At 40.1% G+C, this 24,056-nt stretch overlaps 1 protein-coding gene across 5 annotated transcripts; it reads right to left on the minus strand.

Moving 5' to 3' along the window:
* Positions 1 to 6,537: 6,537 nt before the first annotated feature.
* On the minus strand, positions 6,538 to 9,881 carry LOC121711471 (fos-related antigen 2-like). 5 transcript variants are annotated; one of them, XM_042095109.1, is made up of 6 exons: positions 9,659 to 9,881; positions 9,300 to 9,356; positions 8,838 to 8,956; positions 8,270 to 8,512; positions 7,732 to 7,839; positions 6,538 to 7,273 (listed from the first exon to the last, which is right to left on the minus strand). In XM_042095109.1, exons 3-6 carry the CDS (start codon positions 8,937 to 8,939, stop codon positions 6,788 to 6,790), a joined length of 939 nt encoding a protein of 312 aa, XP_041951043.1. In that variant the 5' UTR covers positions 8,940 to 8,956; positions 9,300 to 9,356; positions 9,659 to 9,881; the 3' UTR covers positions 6,538 to 6,787. The 5 variants fall into 5 exon arrangements, with proteins under 5 accessions (XP_041951043.1, XP_041951045.1, XP_041951044.1 ...); XM_042095111.1 differs by having other exon boundaries at positions 8,838 to 8,896; positions 9,659 to 9,875; XM_042095110.1 differs by having other exon boundaries at positions 8,838 to 8,934; positions 9,659 to 9,873.
* Between the last annotated feature and the right edge of the window lie 14,175 nt (positions 9,882 to 24,056).

The following is a 24,056-nucleotide window of genomic DNA, read 5'->3' on the forward strand; positions in this document are numbered from 1 at the left end:
AGGAAATGAAAAACTGAACCACCCACATATAGGTGAGATCCCTTTTCATCACCCACAGACGTAGCTTACACAGTAGTGGCGGCCTAACATAACCAAACAAGTACTGCTGTTTTCTCAAACCTCGGGAAGTGAGAATTACTGTAACACATTCAGTGTTCTCCATTGATTGTTAGCACACCTGGTGCATACCCAACGCTCAAAAATGTAGTCTACAACCAGAACTGAATACTGTAAAACGACGAGTTAGGCGTAAAAGAAATGATTATATTTAGATTAGATGCCAAGCCTATCGGCTCTCTCTTATCAGAGATGTCATGCATGTAATATATGCAAAAAAATGTGAACTAAGGAACTGATGTGTACAAAAGTTTGAGTTTGAATTTGAGAAGGCCTTTTTCTGTGTGTGTGTGTGCATTGTTCGAATTATACTGTGAGCTTCAGGGGGTACAGCTATTTCGGCTGGCGACGTCACTCTCTATTTTATATAGGCTTACACACATGATTTCACACTTGTGGTTCACAGTCAATTTTCCTTCAAAATATAGGCCATATGACCGTGGCTGGCTGGCCGACACGTTAAAAGAAGCTAGTCATACTAGCAAGCACAATATACAGGGAAGGGTTGAATTTGGGTTTCAAGGTGCTCCCCGTGTGAAAAATTGCGCGCCACAGTCAAAACATATGTTTGGTATAGCAGTGCAATGCAAACATGGAAATGCATACAGATAGCACGGAAATGGCAAACATACAACTTAAATTTAAGACGCAGAATTGTTTACAGATGGGCCACAGAAAGTCTCCCGTTTAATAGCCAAGTACACCTAGCCTAAAACAAGGCCTGCCTTTGGATCATTTGATTAGTTTTTCTTGGATAGCCTAAGCCTACCAAACATCAAGCAAATAAAAAAATGACTTGTTCACGGTTGGAAAACAAAAATCTTCACGTTGTTTAGCCTAGGCAATTCATATAATGTAGCCTAGCGATTCATATAGGCTAATGTGCGCCTGGTGTTATATCACAAAACGTTTGTGCAGCAACACGCTTTTTAGAAAGGCTGAACTCTAATAATGACAACGAGGAAAGACATTTCAGGTCCAATTGATTATGTTCACGTAGCGTTTCAAACAAACTGCAGGTAGGCTAACGTTGCAATTATGGGTGTATGGGCATTTGCTTAAAAAAGGTTGAGAACCACTAATCTACATGCAAAATTCCCTGAATATTAGTGCAGATTCCCTCTTTTTAAGACATTAATGCACAACATGATAAATTGCCTCATTAAACATCTCTCTTTGTCAGTCTATCTATGGAACTCCTCCTATGGCGTGTGATTGTAAGCCAGATGTTTAAGCTAAGCAGCAGCGATGGTCGTGGCCGCTGAGTGGAAGGGAGACCTCCTGTTAAACCATAGCGATCTTGCTACTCAATGTTTTTCTAAGGTTGGCTATCACTATGTTACAAAGGCAGTGAAATATTAGACAAATGGCCAGTTGGCCACCGCTTGTTAACCCATTCGTATATCAGGCTTTAGCAGCCTACACTGTGCATTTGTTTTAATTCGTCAGTATTATATTATGGCAAAGAACACAGTCGGAACGTACCAGAGAAATGGTACAGCCCAATGGGGGTGAGGGTTTGAAAATCGTATTTCATTAGATTATATCCTGAATTGTTGGTATGTGATGGTAATACTGCATTTAATTACATGCAATATTGGATAACATTACATTTTATTACATTTTTTCAGTACCCCCCAAACTATTATTTTCATCCCTTTTGGGAGGGTCCAAGTCTTATCTAGGGGGGTAGGACCCCCCCCAATACCCCCGCTAATTCGAACCATGTGTGTGTGTGTATGTGTGTGTGTGTGTAATCTGAGTCTCAGACCAAAAGTAGTTTTCACATTGCAATCTGCTACTAACAGTTAAAATAAATGGCCACCACATATCAGTCAGTCCAGAGCCATATAAAGGCTCTGAGTCAGTCACGCTCTATGTCAGTGACAACAAATTGCTTAAAATTTGAATCTAGCATGGATCAGATTAGTGTTAAATTAACCACCCCCACCAACCCCTCCTGGCAAACCCTGGTGGATTATTAAATCACAGTCAGCTGATAGGCTGGAATTAGTTGATATGTGACATTGCAATGCTTAAATTCAGTTTCCTGTTGAATGTTTATCTGCAGATTAATTGCTTTAGTACTATTTGCCTCTGAGGGTGGGGGAGCTAAACTTGTGCCATTTTTGCTGGCTTTAGTGCAGTTAACTTTAAAAGAAGTTGTAGTTCTGGACGCATATGTGTGTGTGTGTGTGTGTCTTCACCAGAGGTAAATGTTATGTTTTACACATATTTTAATAGCCAATGATAAAAGCTAAATATGAACTCTTTCAAATAGTTTAATAGATGTTGTGGTAGGTAATCAGTAGCCCATGGCATTACAGTGAAAAGTGATAGCCTATTATGAAAAGTGTATGTAAAAAAAATCAACAGAAGGTTTCAACAGAAAGAAGAAGTGGACAAAATAGACAGAAAGAAAGTAACATCTGCACACAATCTGTGGTTAAGTCTATTCCAAAAACAACCTTCAAGCCACCTGGACTCACATGTCAGTGAGGTGATGATTTCCTCACATGGGCTTTACCTCCCATTTTATCACCTTTAATCTTAAAGTAATTAAAATGAACAAATACATGTATTGTATTATTTTCCTCCCTCAAATATATTTCAACATCTGTCTGTTTCATGTCCACTTTAATCTTAAAGCCTTCTGGAGTGGCCTAATCCAACACAACACTGATAAGGACAGTGCCTGCTTGATAAGTCAAGTGAAATGCTGTTGTAGACGGTATTGGTGGTGTTTTTTTGGCTACAAAGTTTGATTGCTTGTTGGTGATTTTGTATTTAATGGTACTGTAAATTAACCTAGAAACCTAGACGCACTCTAGTGGCAGCAAATGTAATTCTATGTAATTCTAATAAATCTTGATCTGGGTCTGGCTCGTCAGGCTAACTGTAAATAGGTTTGGTTGTTGATTGGCTGCTGTAGGAAATCCCCTACCTATAGGCTAGCAGAAGGAATTTAACACTTTTCCTTGAACTTTATGGACTTTTTAAATAGTCTACTTACAGTAATATCACAAATGGAAAAATGTACTAAATAGGTAATCTATTTAACACATTGGGGCATCTTCATCACAGCCCTATCGTAGAGCCAACATTTTATTTTTCCAGTTGGTGGAAAAAGAAGAGTGCAGTACCTTAGTTTGACACACATAGGAAATATGTTTTTTTTTATAAAGTATCTAAAAGAGATAGGATAGTTCTGTTAAAGGTTTTCACTTTGGTCAAAGTGTCTATATTTGTCATAAAGTTTGTGTTTAATTTTATGAGTCAGAGGATTCAAGCTGGAATGCTTTTAGATTTGTAAAGATGCGATGACTTAATCACAATGACGTACTTATGGAACCTCTCAAATAATATGAATGATGACCTAAGATGCATGTACCATAAGGTGACCAAAGGAACTTCCTTCCTGTTTTTCAATCCATATTCAACCTGCTATAAACAGAAAACTACATTATATTGCATATTGTCCTTACAGGCTAGAATCATAAATCGGTTGCTGCTACACTAATAGCAAGTATTTCCTACTGACTTCCATAATTCAGCTGTGTATTTCATGTGAAGCATAGGTTTTGGTACAGTATAATTGTCTTGATACTTTTGTCAAAGAGGAATTGTATCATATTCCTGGCCACTAATACAAAATCACTGCTTAGCGAAGCCACTGCCAGGTATAAAAGACAGCATGCAGTACTTAGGGGGGAAAAAACTTCAAACCTTGTGCGTGGGACGCTCAAGAACCAAATAGGAAACGCAGAAAACTGAGAGGTGGATTATGTAAGTCAGATCTGAGAGAAATATTTCATTATGGACTATTAGACTTTTACTAATGTGACATTTCATTCTGAAAGGTAATGCTGACACTCTTCTGTTAAAATATTTCCTTTATCCTTTACTTAGCCTAAAAAGTGTATTTGAAAAAGCTTGTAGTTGTAGTTTTCAGCTTTTATTTAGGAACTGAGCGAAATCTCAGATCAATTTTTTGTCAGAAGGTTGAGATATTTCTGATAGTAATTTTTTGTCATGAGGGAACAGTATTTTCATGTTTTAAATAACATGAAAGAAAGTGGCAACCATCAACTTTGCCAGATTAGCCGTACTCAAGGTTCCCACGCAGGATTGCTTTTCTTCACATTCAAGAACTCAACACAGCATTGGGACATAAATCAAGATAGATTAAATCAAAATCATTACTGGGATGGAATTCCAAGGTGATAAGATTGGCACTACTAAGACCCATGTTAGTAGCTTCCTTAATAGGACATGGCCCATTATGATCACAGCATTGGCGGTGGTCAGCTTTGCTGCTTTCCACAAAGATTAACCGGGTTTCTTTACCATTCCTGCCCAGTTGTATTTAATTATTTACAGCCTACACCGACTAAGATGGGTCAAGGAGGCACACCAAACCAACTAGTGGGGTAGTGAGGCAATCACTCTTTTGGCCCTTTCCATGGAAAAAAAATTATAATTCAATATTCAAGCTATTTTGCTGCATGCGGTCATGATGATGTTCCTCGGATCTTTAGGCACTTCAATATAATGAGAATTTTTTAAAAACATATATGATTTCCTGGGTGTCTGATCATTTTAATAATTTTCCAGTTGATGTTCCATGACTGGAATATTCCAGGTTTCCAAGGCTCGACTATCCAAATGCAGGGTATTCATTACACCAGATAATTAGGATACACTAGGTCTACACAATTTCAATTGGATTTGTTAGCAAAATGACAATTTCAACTAATGCAATTAGCTAATGGCAAAGGCTGCAATTAATTGTGTAACTCGCAACTCTGTGCCAATGGTTAATCTGGTTACATCTATGATTTTTATATTCATGTCATCCTCCTTGTGTGACAAACAGTGAAGCTCATTTCACATGAGTTCTGTGCTTCTCATGCTATGCATGCTTACCAATCAGAAGTTGCACAACTTAAATTAAGTCCAAGCAAAATTAATTAATTTAATTATTGAACTGAAGCTGCTTGACTTTCACAAATTATGACACAAATCATATCGTAATCCCGATATCTATCAGGAAAATCCCAATTAGATATTTTTTAAGATACACTAGGATACACATGCTTAGTTTAACAATATCGTCTGATTTGGGATTGAACATGAATAGCAGTTATGGCTAATTCTCAGTAGGACACCCAGTAGAACATGAATGAAGACCTTTCAGTAACACATAGCATTTCATCTCAATATTTTCTGTTTTCAAACAATGGAAAATATATGGAAAACAGTGCTAGTAGTCCCACAGAGACAAGTGCAATGACATACAACAATTATTTATTGCGCACGTAATAATATATCTAATGCAGGCACTGCAGTCTGTCAAGTGCATAAATAAATGGCTCTGAAACCTGTAGTCATATTTTCTGTATCTCTTTGGAAGGTGTGGTAGGCCTAAATTAAATCTCTAAAGTTAAACTGTATTGCAGGTGTGAAACCAACACATGATGTGAAATTCCCAGATCAAATTTGAGAGTGTGTATTTCCATGTTCTCCTCACTTCCTTTCTTACACTCATTTCAAGAACTACATGTATGTACAAGATACAAACAAAGTATATTTACCTTTTAAGGTATTTTGTATACCTTGAAAGGTATTCACCTATTAAAGCATATCTATATATAGATGCATCTATATGTATAAATAAAGTATATTCACCTTATATATAGATATGGATTACAGTTTTGGGCAGCAATGCACAACTGACAGAAAAAAAAATATAAGAAGTAAATTTACAAACAATTAAAACTACATGGCTCAGGTGAAGTACACATCTGCACTGGGTAATACCACCACCTAGTGTTCAAACATGGCTACTCATTTCACATGTACCGATGCTCTTGTTTTTGAAAGCCTACCCATACACCTATTCTCTACATCCTAAGAGCACACCTATGCAACTAGGTAATTTTGCAATGAAACAGGAATGGATTTTTCACTATCTATACAATTTCACTTTTGCATTGTCTATTATAAAGAATTTCACATTCACATCTTTAACTTAATTAATACATACCTCCTTAAGTGATTCATAGGGCTCTTATCTGAATGACAGGCAAAGTAACACGCCATATGGTTGTTAGGCCAACAATAAAAAAATATTATTAGACTTAATGTAGACTTTATGTAAGGGATAATGTATGGAACGCTGGTCATTATCAGGAAAATAAGTCCCGACAAGGCGAACCGGACCCCGACGCACCTCCACTGGCAAATAGCTGACAAATAGTTTGCAACACACGCTGAACTTGAATCAAACATTGTTTAAAACACAGCTGATCAACCGTCTGCTTCCACTTTTTAATGAATTCCATTGCAAGAAGTGACCAGACTACTTGCGGAGTGATATGAAAGATGTAAATCAGATGTAACACACAAAACCCGTTGCCATTGACAGCGGTAATTATTTGTTTGCAGCGGTAATTATATGTTTGCAGCGGTAATTACATGAATTTTACCATAGGTTCAAGTCAATGGAGCGTTCTACAAGCATTGTGGGGAGCGGTATAATAAGTAGACTTAATGAAGACTTTACCCGTCATTCAAAGTAGGGCCCATGATGTCTTTTCTGAAGGCCATAATAAAGACCATAATGGCTTAACTTACTCCAGTGTGTGTAAGTGGACCTTGGTTTTCCCTTTTAGAGTGAGGGTGAGCTTAACACCCTGACATCGCTATAGTGTGAGCCTCTGCTGTTATCAGTAGACTGAGCCTTTGTGATAGAGTTATTCAGCAGCTCGTCAGTGTACGACAGAGAGCTGTCTGTCTCCGAGGATGGGCAGTCGACGAACCTGTAGCTAAAATTGTACCCTGTGGCCGACTGAGAGCTGTATGCATCTTTGAGTTCATACTGGTCCTCGGTCTCAAGCAGAGCTTTCCGCTTTAAATGGTATAGCGCCCCCTCTTTGGCCTCCTCCTCTGGTTCTCGCTTGACCTCCAGGGGTGCTGTGCTGGAGCTCAGGGGCATGTCGGCGGGGTACATGCCCGAGCAGGGGGGCTCCTTCTGGGGGAGGCTGCAGACGGAGGAGTGGGTGGTGAGCAGGAGCTCCAGGCGGGCACGCTCATCCCGAAGGGAGTCCACCTGCTGGTGGAGGCTGGCCTGCTCCTGTTCCAGACGGTCTGTCTCCTGGGGGACAGAGGCATGTGCGATTTAACACATGCGTGTACACACACACACACACACACACACACACACACACACACACATATGCACAGATACATCACAGACACATACACACACACCATACATTAGACACACATACACACGCACACAGTCATATACACCACAGGCACATACACACACCGTACATAAGACACATACACCTACACAAAAACTATTTTATCACAGGTCAGCACTATCAAACTACTAAAGCCTAAGGCACTTCATATGCATAGATAGATAGATAGATAGATAGATAGATAGATAGATACTTTATTGATCCCCAAGGGGAAATTCAGGGATGCATGCACATAAACCTTTTTTAAGTCATAAAATGAAAATGGATAAACAGAAATAGTCAATTTAGCCCAGGGGCTCCTTCTACAAAAGGTTCATACTCCCAGCGCCAGGAGAGGACGACTCACCCCTTGCAGGAGGTCCGTCAGTTCCCTCCTCCGGTTCCGGCACTTGGCAGCGGCCAGCTTGTTCCGCTCCCTCCTTAGCCTCTGCTTCTCCTCCTCCTCGGGGCTCAGCTGGAGGGGCCACATAACACACTCTTCAGCCCACAGGAACAGAACAGGTGGGTGTGGAGATGGATGGATGTGTGGGTGGTGGATATATATAAGTATATAGAGTAGGCTATATGTTGTGTTGTGAAGCACACCATATGTTTATTTTCACATTGACAAAATGTAGAAGTTGAAGGCTTTTCTCTCTCTCTCTCTCTCTCTCTCTCTCTCTCACACACACACACTCTCTCTCTCTCTCTCTATCTATCAATGACTGCTTTTGTATTTACATATGATGTAATGCTTTGGATAAAGGTGTCCACTAATACCCTAACCATAACCATAAAGCAGATTTTTAAGGCTGTCAATGTCATTTAATAAACAATTTACATTTATATGTATGAACATCAAAGACTAGATATGAGACTACTGGTTGGATCTCTCCGTGACTTACCTGTTGAGTTCTCTTCCGCTGCCAACTGGTGTTTCCTATGGCGTGTATGACACCTGGCCGAGCATGTTCACTGTGGGTGGTGTGGGTGATGGGCCGGCTGTATGGGTGTGACGGAACACCGTGGCCTGACACGGACCCTAGGACAGCTGGCTGGACCATCCACTGTAGGTCCTGGCTAGAGGCTATTGCATTTATGGTGGGGACGAAGGCACTGCTGGGGATTGGCATTCTCAGGTGATTTATCTAAAGTACAGAGAGAGAAAGAGAGAGAGAAAACGAAGCGATGAAGAGTGATCTCTTTTCACTGAAAACTGAACTACACCAATTACATCAATTATAAACTTTCAACATCTGATTTAAATTTCCCAGTTCCCAAGTGAGTCATGCCATGGGTAGGTAGGGCTACATGCGGTGAACTAGACTCACATGGACATGAATGAAGTGGAAATAATATTATGCACTATGAGCAAAAATGTGTAGCCTAAAGAATATCATTGCTGCAAAATGAATTATTTACAATTAAATGATATCAAATTATATTACATGTATAGCCTACTTATAAGCCAACCTGTTGTGTTGATGAGCTGAACTCGCTGAGGTCCCACGGCAGTTTTCTTTCGGCACTCTCTGTTGAGGTTGAAGGAGTATCCTCAAAGTTCTCTTGGCTCATGTTTGGCAAAAACTGAACTATGTCAGCGGTCGGCTCCGATGACACTGAACTCAGCGTAGCATGACACTAAACTTCGTTTTAACTAAATAGGTTAACTTGAATACGTAGAAATGTGATTCGAATAAAAATACATTAGGCTTATATTTTAGCTTCGGTATTGCCTGGCTAAGCGATACAATCTGACGTAAAAGTGTTCATACAACCGACAGATGATATGATTTATCGTACGTCCCTCTCATCTCACGAATCATGTGGCTGTTTCAAATAATGTGATATGAAGCTTGCATTTGGACTAAATTGCCGGCTGACGCATCCGTCCAAAAATGGGCAATTGCGTCAGAGCTCCGGAGTGTGGGTTACCTTGGTTTGGATGACGTCAAAGACGGCAGGATTTCCGTCCGTTGGTTGCGGACGTCCCTACAGCAAATATGTTAGAATCAGATGCAACTGAGAAATCAATCAACAGGAAATAGCAACTATAAGCTGGAATCAGAACGCATCACAGATTGGAACGATGAAAGACATCTGCATGTGAAGGGAAAGCCATGGTTAGTCATGTTTCTGGCAGCATTGTGAAGCTTTTACAATTCTCCATGTTTCCTTTCCACCCCCATTTTGCACCAGTGGTTGAAATCATCAGTCACCTTCACTGATAAATTACAAACACACAGTTGTTTACAGCAAACCTCAGATATCTGACATAAATGTAGCATACTTACAACTGATTTTCTGTGATATTGTCCTTTTTTCCCTAGAATTAGGTCTCTGTGCACATCCACCTGTTCCTTCCTGTCATGGTAGCCTGCTTAACACACGCACACTCTCTCTCTCTCTCTCTCTCTCTCTCTTTCTCTCTCTCTCTCTCTGTTTCCCCCTCTCAAGCCTTGTCTCACAGGTCATTAGATTCAGTCGTCCAGTGTTGGACAATAGAGAAGTACAGGGTGTACCCAGCTTAGTTCTACCCACCCCAACCTCTGTCCATTTAAAAATCTCCTTGCACACAAACACAACCCCGCCTGAACAGATGTATCAGTGCTTTTTCAGCATGCTCTAGGGTCAGTCTCCAACCTGCCCGCAGGAAGGAAAACAGAATGGAACGATTAAGAAGCCTGATCTAAGTATTTGTGAATTGGTTTGGATGCGACTTGTTGTTGCTGATTGTTTTGTTGATGACAGATAGCACCAACATGTCAGCCTTAAGTTATTACAATCAGTTTGTTCTGTGTGGCTGGGCAGTGTGTGCCTATAGCCAGTACATCCACACTACACTGTTCTGATTAGCATAGCATGTTTGTGATAAACATGTGGATGTGAATGCACTTTTGCATCTGATAGAAACATGATTCCTCAGAGTACTTGTGCCATGTCTTATGTACTGATGGGATATAGTGTTATAGGGTTATAGTTTGCCCATATTTAATCTAAACACTTCACTGCTTTTGCAATTACAGTTTCTTTTGCAGGCCTTGCACAGCATTGAACAGATGGCATTGGGTTACACATTTTTTTCTGGATGTGTGTAAGAGTGCCTTTCCTTTAGTAATCAGTTTCCTGGCTATTTGCTTTGTTGCAACCAAAATAATCATTGATGTGGAAAGAATAAATGAAAAAAAAGTAATTTCTAAAACCTAAAATGGGGTGCTGTGGATACGGCGATATAGGGTCAGTCTCTGAGAGCTGATGTCTGTTACGACATGGATAAAGAGACATGTTGTATTTGTGTTCTAAAAGTGTATCTTCAGTTGCTTATACAATATAATCAGTGCGGAAAAAAAAAACTAACAGGGAGATTATAAAAATAAAAAATAAATAAATAAATAATCTGATAACAGTCTGTATTTTGTTTTCAAAGATTTGGCCCTGAGAGCACAGAACAGAAGAGAAAGAAAATGCTTTGCTAAACAATATGTATACCCAGGGACTCATCCACTTTTAAAACCAGATAGTGGGTAAAGTTTAGGAACTGCCAGTTCTTAAACTGCATTTTGTTTTGGGTGTTTCCCCCCTCATTATCTCTTATTGTTTTCTCATTTGTCATAGATCACCCCTAAAACTTTCTTCATTACTTTCCTCAGTGTTTTTTCTTCATTGATTATTTCTCTAGTGGTAAGGCCACTATGGAAACTAATGAGTACAAGTAACTTTTTATAGGGAGAAGATTACAGTGGCAAATATGAACCTTGGTGTAACAAATGCTTATATCAGCAGAGTGCAGAGAAACAGTTCAGATTATTGATTACAGAAGAGTGGTAATGAGACACTATACTGAGAAAGTGTTCTGCTGAATGCTGGAGTCTATTTTATTGCAATTCATTCTCGGCTACTTTTCTCCATACGCTCATTGATTAGTCATACGAGTCCGAGGAGGTCTGACTGCAGTGGCATTACAGTATGTGCTGTCTGTGACGTGGGACCAGTCATCCCACAATGAGGAACTGGACCACATGCTTTGCATGTACTCCAAGGGGGGAGGGGTGGGGTATTTGGTGGAATTATCATATGGTATTCATATATACAGAAGGTTAATAGTGACAGTTCACTAATATTGCAATGCTTTAGGCCCTGATGAACACTAAACGGCAAGACTAAAAGACATTTAGCATTTAGTCAGTATTTAATAAATACTTTTTATTTTTCACACAGGAGTGTTATTCTTCTTCTTAGAGTCCCTTTGTGATGAAACATTGTTGACCCAGGGAAGCATTCCCCTCTCTTGTTCTTTAATAGTGATGCTTTTATTTGATTCTATTTCATGTATATGCAGTCAGCAAGGGGGTAGGGCATTTGTGCTTTTTGGCAGGGGCATAAAAACAGGGATGGTAAACAGACCACCTAAAATAGCCAAGCAGCAGACAATGTGACACGGATGATGACATAGAGACATTCACCACTGCTGCGTTTCAAACATCAATAATACTCTATATGCTATTAAGCATTTTGAAACAAAGGAGTTACCCCAAGGTGACTCAACTTGGGGTAGCCCAATGATGAAGGGTCTACTAAAAGCCAATCTCTACAGTGATGACCCAGTATTGCAGATATGCACTTGTTTAGGTGCGGTTGCATACCGTGCGCTTATGACGGGGCTTGCTTGAGCAATACAAGCATGTGTGGGCGTTTTTGTCCACAGGCTTTCCTGTTTCTCGGTGAGAAAGACTGGAAAGGAGTTACTACACTGTTATGCAGAATATCAAAATACACAGAGGCAGTTGTGAGGAGTGCAGCTCGTAAGTGGATGCTCAGAGGAGAAGTAAAGAATTGAGAGAGAGAGAGAGAGAGAGCAGATGGGGATCAACAGAACGACAGTGAGAAAAAAAGATGAGAGAAGCTGCCAAGAAATAAAAAGCATTCAGATAATGGGAGAAAGACCAGCAGCATGGGGATTAAGCACAGGGGTGTGTAAAAAGCAAAACTAAATAAAACTAAATACAAAAAACTAAATACAAAAATAAATAAATAATAAGTAAATGAATGCATGGATAAATAAACATGAGAGTAGGAAAGGAGGAAATGAGTGTCGGAGAGAAAAAGAGTGGGCTACTGTGAAGAAATGAAGGAGACAAAATAGAGGAAATGAAAGCATAGTATGAGCAAGAACACAAGTGCGAGAGAGAGAGTGAGGGGAGGGGGGGGGGGGGGGGGGAAGAAAACAGAGCTGCTGAACGGCGAGAGATATAGCAGACATCCCAACCTGCAAAAAGCCATTTCAAGGAGGTAAATGCCCCCCCCCCCCCCCCCCCAAATAAATAAATAAAAAAATAAAAAATAAAATAAATATCAAAAATTATTTAGCCTTCTTATACTGAAATAGTGATGAATAGCCTATGTTTGTTAATTAATTGTCTCTACTCAGCACACCAAATAAGGAAGGCCTATAGTTAATAATAGACTATAGAAATTGTGATAATAAAATATGTAGATTTTGGTAGTTTGGTCTTTATGTACCCTTGGCAAATAGCCATCTAGTAGGCTAGTCTGGAATAATATGCACATGAAATGACACTTGTTAAACTCACCTCAGCATGTCTTTTTTTCAATCATTTAACCCGCCATGGGCAATGCTAAAGTCACTGTTACAAACAGTGCAGCATGCAAGACTATCGTTATTTTGAACTCTTATGAGACAAGGGTACACTTTCGTGTAGTCTGATGTGAAATGGGTCCTTTTTGCGGGCACTCTGCCTCTGCCATGACGCTCCTGTTCCTACTGAACTGAACATGAAACAGGCCAATCATGCTCTCTGTCTTGAACAGGCACCCACGCACTACCTCTCTCTCTCTCTCTCTCTCCATCCCCGTCGTGTGCGCGCTACACTCAGATGCACACACGATTTGAAGTTTCGGTCTCGTGTGCGCGCTCTTGCTCGCTCGCTCTAGGTTCCGGGAGATTTTATCTAATTTGCGGGCATCAGGGAACCGTTATCAATATGCGGGAGACTCCCGGAACTTCCGGGAGACTTGGGATGTCTGGATATAGTATGTGTGTGGGAGGTGAATTGTGTTTGTCCGCACCATTATGAGATGGCAACCTGGGCTCGTTCACGTCTTGTAAGGTCTTCCAGAGTTGTAGCGTACACCTCAACAACACAGTTACTTCAACAATCCTCACTGTTCATGATGTATGTTGCTGCCATGAATAATAGATCATGTCTGCTTGTTAAAGCCCGCAGCATTGGCATTCAACACAATTTGAGGCCTTCCACTTTGCTGTAGAGAATAGCAACCATCCTCCATTACCTTATGACCTCATAGAATTCCCCAGTGCCATGGACTGGGCTCCTCCAACTACCAAGTCAATATGCATGTAGTCCAGCAAAATACACTGGTTGCTGATTGTAAATGTCAGCATGTATATTTAGTAATAGTTTAACTTTAACCCTTTAATGCCTAAACCAAGAAATAATGGACAGAAAATTCTATTTTTTTAAATCTGAAGTCTCAATTAGGCCCTTTAACAAAATCTAAAAAAATAAATAACAAAAATAATTTGCAAGTGTGTTTTTTTGTTTGCATCATATTTGATACTTTCGGCATTACATGCAATTTTTGTTTGTATCATATTTGATACTTTGGGCATTACACACAATTTGGGCAATAACAAGAACTTTGCAATATGTAAGATCTTTGGATATCCATAACATTCAAATCTTTTTTTTCTTTAAACAGCTGGCTTTTTCCATTCTTTTCTTTCATTTTGAACTTCAAAAACTGTTTCTTTGTATAACATCTGCATCTTTGAACGTTGAAACGACAGTCTTTTCTTTCCTTTACTTTGCCAAATGGTAAGCAAGGAAACAGTTCCTGTTCTTGTTTAGGCAGAGGTGGACATTGCATTTTACACCGAACACATAGGAGAAGTGAGGAGTTTCTTTGCAGTGCTTGCACCTTTGTAGTGTTCAGGATGGGAAGTGGTCAACCCCATCTCTCCTACAGTAACATCTGGAGGAACACTGCATAGTGGCCTCTTCCGTGGTGGGGTATGTGTTTGTGATGGTGAGGAGTGTGGCGAAGGGGAATGTGATGGAGAGGACAGTGGCCTATACCAAGTACCATCTCCTGGTTTTCAAACTGTATTTGTACAGGGCAGGGCAGAGAGCATATCCTAAAACTCAACACCACCCATAAATTTGTTGTAAGTCTCCACAATGGCTGTTCTGGGAACCATAACGTCTTCCGATCCCAGTGTTTCACCTGACCTTGGGGAGTCCAATTTATATCTTCCACATCATCATCTGTCTCTACAAGGCCCTGTATGTCACTCAAATTGCCATCAAGGAAATTCAGGACATATTCAGTAGAGAACTTCCTTTTAGCCTTTTCCCTTTTAGCCATCTATAAATTAGCCATAGATATTTATGAATTATGAATAAGAGTTATTAATTATTTGTTGTGAATATCACATTTCAATCTGTAAATTGTGTAATTGATTCATTAAAAAACTGTATTATGGACTATGGAAGACATAAAATACATATAACATCCAGAAAAAATTAACTATGCCCATTGAAAGATTTACCACTAAATACCTGCTGTATCAATTGTGATACAAACATTTTCTGCTCGATTTTACACCAAACTACATTTTACAATTTTTGGAAATTTAAAATTTTTTGAACAAAGTCATTTTTAATATTAAAATATTGATAAATATGTAAAGGTAAATCTCACCATAAAATGATCAAATTACCAATATCCTTGACCTTTACATAATCAGCAGGGTACTAATGAGATTCCACCATTTCAGAATTGTTGTAGTGCAAAAGGTATCCAACAGGGGGCAGAGGACAAGTAATAGATTGTATACAACAGGGTTTTATGCAAAGTTTATATCTCATGGTGATGCAATGGGTCTCAGAAATGCATGTCTCAAATTTGATACGCACGGCATTAAAGGGTTAAATATGGTTTCTTCGGTATTTAGAGCAGTGTTTGATACATTCTAGTGTGTTTCATCAGTACTTCATCAGTACAGGAATTCCAGCGTATTTAACCATATCAAATTCCAGAATGTTTCAATTATAATATTGTTTTTAGTATGTGATGGAAACTTATTGGAGTAATATCTTATCCCCACGAAAACCCCCCAAAAACAACCGGTCCTACCTAGCTTGAGTTGCTGCAGAGATGTATGTGAAAAAATAGCTGGAATTCTCCTTTAATGTATGCCTTGATACTGTGCAGTATATATGTATATGTAACCGAGGCGAACTGAGCTAGCATGCTAGTTGCCCGTGTAAATCCTCACAGCCTAACCTTAAAGCAGTGGTCCCCAAACTTTTTCTTCCGAGGGCCAGCTCACTATGCCTGGCTCTAAGAGAGGGCCAGAAACTCGGAGTATATCAGTAACCATAAATAGCTTAGTGCTGTGAACAGCAGTCTACCTTAGTTGAATATTCCATTACATTTAATCATAGGCTATTGCAATTTAATACCATTGTTAGCTGTGTTTATATTGCCATCATTGCCATATCAGTGTAAAATGTAGCTCAAATTAAATAATAGGCCTACTAATAAAAATACTTTTGCATTCCCAAAAGTATTAGCAGGGAGTCCCAAAAGTATATTTTATTAAAAATGTGTGAACTCTGAACTCTGTGTCTTTGAATACACAGCACATGTTGTGAATATCCTACAAATAATTTAAAGTTCTCAAACTCTGAGAATTTTAGGAAGTGTTGAAGTGGTCTGAAATGACCACCATTCTAACTTTCACTCACCTTATGAGAACTTTGTGAACTCTTTGTATGAACATTTGAACGAGTGAATAAAAAATAGAAATAATTATCCCAGAAAGTCCCAGAAATATGACTTGAATAGACGTTAGTTAGTTATTAACAATTAATGGATAAACTTTTAGAATACTTTGAGCACTGATGCAGTCAGCATAGGCCTCTTACATTGTTTGCAGGTAGGCCTGTACATTTCATTCCGTTTTCGATGGCAAATGCGAAACAGCGGCAAAACAACCACCAGTAGACAAAAAGAGTATTACATGTGTACTGTTAAGACCCGCCATAGAGAATGAATGGGGGAAATTGCGGAGGTTATAGTTTGACGATGTCGTACTCCCGTGCGGGCCGGATGCTACATACCACAGACATGTTTTGGGGGGCCACCAAAAATGAGGTGGCGGGCCGTATCGGGCCCACGGGCCGTAGTTTGGTGACCACTGCCTTAAAGGGACACAGGGGCAAGCCTGATGCTTTTTCTCTACGAAACTCGGTCTGAAGCTCTTTTCCTTTTCTTTGAAGGGTTTTCGCTGCTTCTTCGCCGGCTCTGCCATTATACACACGTTTGCAACAATCGCTAGCGTTTTGTCAGCCTGCCTCTCTGCTGTGGATGCAGGATGTAAACTGATCCTGCTTCGGTCGGCGGGCACGATACACTGAACTTGCAAGCGGGACATTGTTCCTACAGGCAGTAGGGGTGGGCGAGAGAGTCTTCATTCGCCCTGTAATGAGTCATTTAACCATATACCGACTTACGAAGATGAGTAATTAACACGAACACGTTGCCTGGTGTCCCTTTAAGAGCGCTTCTAACCGCTGAGTTGGAAGCCTGGGCTTTTAGCTGAGTGGTTAGAGCGTTCGACTCCAATGCCGGTGTGTGTTGAGGTGGCGGGTTCGAGGGCCGTGAGTGGCGGACAAATTACGTCCTCTGTTACAGTGGTGCCGTGACCCGGATCATGGGATTGAGGATTTAGGGAGGTGAATGTAACAGAGGCGAACTGAACTAGCATGCTAGTTGCCCATGTAAATCCTCACAGCCCTAACCTTAAGAACGCTTCTAACCGCTGAGTTGGAAGCCTGGGCTTTTAGATCAGCGGTTAGAGCGTTCGACTCCCATGCCGGTGTGTGTTGAGGTGGTGGGTTCGAGGACGAATTACGACCTCTGTTACATATATGTGTACGTATGTGTATGTATGTATGTATGTATGTACTGTACATATGTGTATGTATGTATGTATATATGCATGCATGTACTGTATGTACTTTATGTACATATGTGTATTTATGTATACTGTATATGTATGTATGTATGTATGTATGTATGAACTTCATGTATTTATGTACGTATGTGTATGTATGTATGATGCAGACAGTTCTCTCTGATGCTCAGTGCTGTGTATTGTAATCTCTCTATCTTACATAGAACGTGTTTACGTGGCTGTTTTGTCAGGGGCTCTGAGGTTAGTTCCAGATGAACAGGATAAGAGCAATGATTCAGGTACGTCAGTGGGGAAGATAAAAAGGATCTATGTAAATCCACCTATGTTGGTTTATGCAGTGACATCAAACTGGAGTTTGTTTATTTGTGTGGATCTGGTCTGTCTGATCTGCTAGCAGTGCGATTTTTAAAAGTAAGGCCTATGTAAGAATTAGTCAGGTGTGAGAGCTGGAGAAAGTTGTCAGATCAAATGACAAACTGTTAGGGACAGCTGTATGTCTGTACGACTAACTTATGGCTCATCTGTACGTCTGGGCAATGCCTGTACTGTCCTGGGCCTGTGACTGCTGTAAGTCGCGAGGGGGTTATTGTCTAAGTATAAGTATATACTCTTTTGATCCTGTGAGGGAAATTTGCTCTCTGCATTTATCCCAATCCGTGAATTAGTGAAACACACTCAGCACACAGTGAACACACAGTGAGGTGAAGCACATACTAATCCCGGCGCAGTGAGCTGCCTGCAACAACAGTGGCGCTCGGGGAGCAGTGAGGGGTTAGGTGCCTTGCTCAAGGGCACTTCCTACTGCCGTTCCTACTGGTCGGGGTTCGAACCGGCAACCCTCCGGTTACAAGTCCGAAGCGCTAACCAGTAGGCCACGGCTGCCTTTTTTAAATTTGTATTTATTTATTTTTTTTTTTCATATAAGTCTTATAATTAATTTTTTTTTTATAAGTCTTTTATAATTGTCTATCAGCTGTATGTGTATTCACCTTAACAATGGACTCATTAAGCCCTATAAATACTACACGTGAGCTTTTTTTGTTTGCTATGCACCTGAATATGACCTCAATATCATTTGTTCTACCACCTAAGATAATCGCATGGCTCATTGTTGTTTGTGCTGGTAAAATGAATTTGAGTTAACTGACCACTATAACTGATCACTTGAACACAACAAACACCATGTGCATGCCCTGAAGTCCAATTCTCTTTCAAAAAGGTCAGTACATGAGCGAGCGAACACCCTGGTAGATCACATGTGTACTGCATACTGTCACCTCACACCATAGGAGAAAGAGAACATTTCACACTTCAATAAAATGCCATCTTCACTAAGATGTCAACAAACAGAATGTGTTCTCTTCACTCCACAGTGTCACGCAGAGTAACAGCAGGGCTCTCTGAAGACTGCATCAGTGTCTACCATTCTTCGCGGCGCAATATACTTCAGCCGTCACCTCACAGTGCATTTATTTTTCCACTCTGAGTCTGTCCAAAGTGTTTGTTTTTTTCAAGGGGAACCTTAAAGAACAAGCCTGGGGCTGTTTTTTTGTTTTTTTTGGTCTGTGTACCTTTAAGATTGATAAGGGAGAGTTCTGAAGAGGTGCCTCAACCCAGGATGTAAGCAGAGAGTGCAATTGCCTTCCTTCACTTCCTGTCAGGTAGACAGAGTGTCTCTCTCTCTCTCTCTAGCTCAGTTCCTCTCCTTTCTGATATCTGGACAGAGAATTCTCTCTCTCTCTCTCTCTCTCGCTCGATAGCTCAGTTCCTTTCCTTTCTCTCTCTCTGGTTCCTTTCCTTTCTCTCCCCTCTTGTACTTTTTTTGTTTGTGTATGATTTCCCTTGCACTTGTCCCCGTTCTCTGCCAGCAAAAAAAGGACATGCCATTTTAGTCCCCTCATCTGTTTTCCAAGAGCCATTGACGACTTTATCATTTCAGATATCAAACCGTGACGCAACACCAGACAGGATCTACACGCTCGCTGTCGCCTGGCAACCCTGGCTAGACATGCAGTACCATGGTTACTCAACATTCATTGGCTTGTTCTCTGTGCTCCCACAAATCCAAACATTACTGCCTTCTACAATATGCATGATGAGGAAGAAACAGGATAATGGCACCAGGCTTCCAATTCTTCACACCCATGATACTTGCTCTTATCCCTCTGCTTTGCCATCCTATATCCCCTGAGCTTTTTTTCAACTGCAAAACATTAAATTAAGAGTGTATTGCCCCTGGAAAATGTCCTAGCAGGCCAATAAGGGTTTTTTCTGGAGTAGTTTAAAGGGCTCCCTTGCCATGTGCGCTCATTATGAACAACAGTTTAAAAAAGGTCGCTTGTAATTAATGACAATTTCAGTTGCCGCTTTTCTGGCTCACATTCAATTGTGAATTGCTCCAAGGGCTCTGTCCAAAACCATTTTTACATAGTTAAGTATTTACAGTTTTTTTACACTGTTAAGGCTTGTTCTGATGCAATGACACTCAAGTGGATCCATCATATCAGAATGTGAGCCAATCAGTTTATTTCAACCTGAGCAAAAGTGACAGTGATGTGTTTTGTCAAGAGAGAAGGAACAGGTCCGTCTTTCTGAAATGAGGCTCCAGATTTGATTTTGTGACATGAAAAGAGAGATCCCGTCATGGCTCCACCTCCTCTCCTTCCTCTCACTCATAAATATGCAGTCTTGTTTGTCACCGTACGCGGGATGGATGTCACCACTGCCCTTTTCTCTCATTTGTCTGTTCTGTAATGGATTTATATAGAACCATACTGTTCTGCTAAAAATAAGATCGGCCCAAAACACATTTCCTGTTAATTATTCTACTATTCTCCCTGTGATCCTTTGCCACATCGCATTAGTCACACATCATCTTTAGTTGTGTGGTTTGACCAGTCTGCCAGTCAGTCTTTTTTTCCTGTTTGACCTAATGTCCACAGAACAGCCACAACTGATCAAATATATAATAATATAAAATAAATCAATTGAGCTGAGTTGAGATGAAGGATTGTTAGTTTGATGAGGTATGAACTCTCTCTGGAGTTTCTTTACATACTTGAAGAATAGTTGACCCGAAGACATCTCGCGAGAATCGTGAAACATTATCTTGTCAGTAGTTATAGCTCTTTGGAGAAAGTTTTTGCTTGTTGTTAATCCTTCGCCTCCACAACAATGCCTTTGTTCCACAACAAAGGCATTTTCATTGTATACAGGGGGAACAAGCCACGAGAAGTAGGCTATCTACAACGGCAAAGTAAAATAGAAATAGGCCTATATTGCGACTACAGTTGCCAAAAATACCTGAAATTGCATAGTATACCTTTAAAGTTAAACTTGACTTCTATACTTTTAGCCAGAGCAACACAGATTCACAACAGCAGATTTGTGAGTCAAACCCAGTTCACCAACCTATTGTCAGGTGATGTGGTGTGTTAGCCACTGCTTTACCACGCCCATAATAGTAACATCTGTTCTCTACTGAAAGTGAGTTGCATCAAGCTGGAAAAGAATCAGGTTCCACGGTTCTATTAGCCTGACGAGGAAGACCCACATTAAAATGTAGGGTCTGGGCACTCACCGTTCACAGTGCTCAGTCCGAGGGGCGGGATAATGGGTTGTCTTTCAAATTCCCTCTGCACGCAATAGGACAGCGCTATGAGTCCCATGCGTTTTCACACCAGCGGAGTTAGTTGGCTAGTTTAAACTTTTGCCAACTTAAAACAAGCTTAACTCGTGTCACACTGTTCGCCAACAGCAACATCCATTCTTTGTTTTCAAGTAGCAGGGAATTCAAGCCAAACCGTTGCAACTCTGCCATCAATCATTATGTTAAGCCCACCTAACAACTCTATAAACGATTTGATTGGCCTGATAGAAGTTACAAGCCAACGGAGAGTTGCTAAACTAGCCCTGGAAGCAAATGTAGTTTGCTGCTGCTAGGGTGTGTCTAAATTTCTAGGCTACGGTTCTATAGCATGACCAGGAAAACTTGTATTCTCTTATACCCTTTTTACTCAGGGGATTTTTCTGCAATTATGTTCTTTTTGTAGCCTGGCGGGCCATCCTATATCATTGAAATGTATAGTCTGGAATCGAACCATTTACCTCGCTTAATCCAAGGGGCGGGCAGACACGGCAAATACATCCTTCTTCGAAAGTAATGACTTAAGTGCATTGTGTTGCTCAACTTTCAAAGAAAAGCACAAGTCCAACTCCTCCAAAGTTGACGCCAACGCCGATTCAAACAACCGCTCTTCGTTCGCCATAGCCACCTTCCTTGTTGTTCACCGTCACAGGACTGTCGTTATCCTGTTAAGCCCACCTTAAGACTCTCTAACAAAATAGAGCGCTGTGATTGGATGAAGTCCACGGCGTCAGCCAATAGAAATCCCTATGGTTTGATACTAGACGTACAGGCTGAGCAAATTAATTTGCCGCCGCTAGGGTGCGTCTAGATTTCTAGGCTATTCTTTTTGTATTTTGTTCTTTATAGAGGGAGAGCAGCTTCACAGAAGAGAACTTCTGACGGCAAATTTGAGGAAAAGTTGGTAAACCACCCTTCTTACCTAATTTAAGGGTGGTCAATTCTGAGTTCTAAGCCGCATAATCAGCATTTTAACATAAAATAGTAATTTCTTTGCTTATTTTTCCCTAAATTGGGTTGATTTCAAAAGTAATCAATAAAACCAAATAAAAGTGTTCTCTAAATACATGTTTGAGCATTAAAGAAGTCATACTATAGTTTATTAACATATTTCATGGGAACATGATTACAGTTAACATGTAATAAACTCGGAAATTCTAATCAAAACACAACCATATTTTTATTGCTAACATAGTGAGTCACTCATGTGGTGTTTAATGTATTTCATCACAATAACAAGTTGCACAGATAACCTTCAACTCAGAATATATCCTACAGTACAAACTTAGATAGCGGGAATAAGCCTAATGCAGAACTGCATCTACCGTCAGCAACAACCGTCAAGTAAAAAACATTTTACTTCTAGTAACTGGATTTGGTACAGTATGTGTGCTTGCCTCCATACTAGAGCTTGATAATGTGCTCTTCTAATATGCCATTGAGCAGCATCACTTGTTGGTGGTAGAGCCTCCGATCCTCGACATCTAGAAAACAGAGTGGCTCTGGCATAGTGTTGTCACGATACCAAAATTATGACTTTGATACAATACCTGCCATAAATATCTTGATACTCAATACTGAAACCATATCCAAATCCTAAAATATCTGGAAAAGAAAGGACGCAGGCCTCCTCCAAGTGTATTGAGTCATTTGTGTTGAATTTGGTGCACTTTTGGTCAATTCTGGGGTTTAAACTTCTAAACTTCTGTTGTATAAAATTATCACTATGGTTTGTAGACATCATGATGAGAGAACGAGTTTGAAACTGTAAAGCATGTATTCATATAACCTCAATCATAATCAAGTAATACACTGAAGTTATTCCTAGCTAACATACTTTTATAACATTTTAAATAACAAGTTTAACTAATACTATTAACATACTGAAGCTATTCTATCAGAATTCCCCCTACGTGTGCTCTGTATCCCTATGTCTCTCTTTGTCGCTTTGTGTCTCACTGTGGATGGGTGAAGCCTGTTTGAAAAAAGCATGCTTGGCCTTGCAGCTGCAGAGATTGAGTAGAGCCCGCCTCTGCAGAGAGGCGGGCTCTACTCAAAAACAGCTAGTATGAGAGAAATTGAGTGAACGATATGTAACCCATGAACGACGTGTGACCTGTGATCACTGTATAAACCCCTGAACTTTGTGTAAACCTCTGAACTTGTGTTATACGGTGAAAGGTTCGTACCCTTGGCAGCAATAGTGCTGACTTGCGAAGATAAGACCGAACAACGATCCTTTCATAATGCCACCTGTGGGTTCGAAGTTGCCAAACGTTGTGTCAGCATCTAAGGAGGGGTATAAATGTTGGTGTTCAACAATTGTTCGGGAGTGCGATCGTGCGATCCACTTAGGCTTTGCGCTATGTAGTCATTAAAGGAATTTTTGCACGGAACTCTGCCGGACTTTTGCGCCTTCTTTTTGGGATAAGTTTTTGACTTCAGCACTTATAATGGTGTATTTTTGTTACATTGTAGGCAAGATGTTTGGACTTAATTTCTGGCCCGAGTCTGAATATCTGCAACGACACTTCCTACATAATTATTATTTTTGTAGTCAGTAAAATAGTAGTTTATCTGTGATTAAGTCCTTTATTGTTTGTTATAGCTTATTTATATTGTGTGGTGTTTGGGCAATAAATTATCTTTAAATAGCCAAAGTAGGCTAGATCAAGGTCAGTGTTCAAATTACTGCATGCAAATCACTGAATGCTATTCAGAAGAGCCTAATCTTTAGGCCATCTGATGTAGGCTACCCTAGGCCTTCCCATGTTTATGGGATTTCTTTGACAGTTGCAAAGGGAAAAAAGTGAAGAAAGTCTTCTTTGCTCCCAGTGTAATTTAATAAGTATGTTTCAACCACTCAGGTCGTAATCAGATAGGCCTACACCATTATCTGTTGCAATATCTGTGTGAATAGACCTACATCAGGTCTATTTCTTTGATAGTTAATATAATTTGCTACCAAATAACAAATACCAAATAACAATACAAACGTTTCTTACAAACTTTCCTGCATACT

This window comes from Alosa sapidissima, chromosome 6 (genome assembly GCF_018492685.1).
Source record: "Alosa sapidissima isolate fAloSap1 chromosome 6, fAloSap1.pri, whole genome shotgun sequence".
Lineage (NCBI taxonomy): Eukaryota > Metazoa > Chordata > Actinopteri > Clupeiformes > Clupeidae > Alosa > Alosa sapidissima.

Coding starts and splice junctions, on each gene's coding strand:
- LOC121711471 (XM_042095109.1), bottom strand. CDS start 8,939: ATGAGCCAAGAGAACTTTGAGGATACTCCTTCAACCTCAACAGAGAGT. Junction 8,513..8,837: donor TCAGCTCATCAACACAACAG/GTTGGCTTATAA, acceptor TCTGTACTTTAG/ATAAATCACCTGAGAATGCC. Junction 7,274..7,731: donor TGACGGACCTCCTGCAAGGG/GTGAGTCGTCCT, acceptor TCTGTCCCCCAG/GAGACAGACCGTCTGGAACA.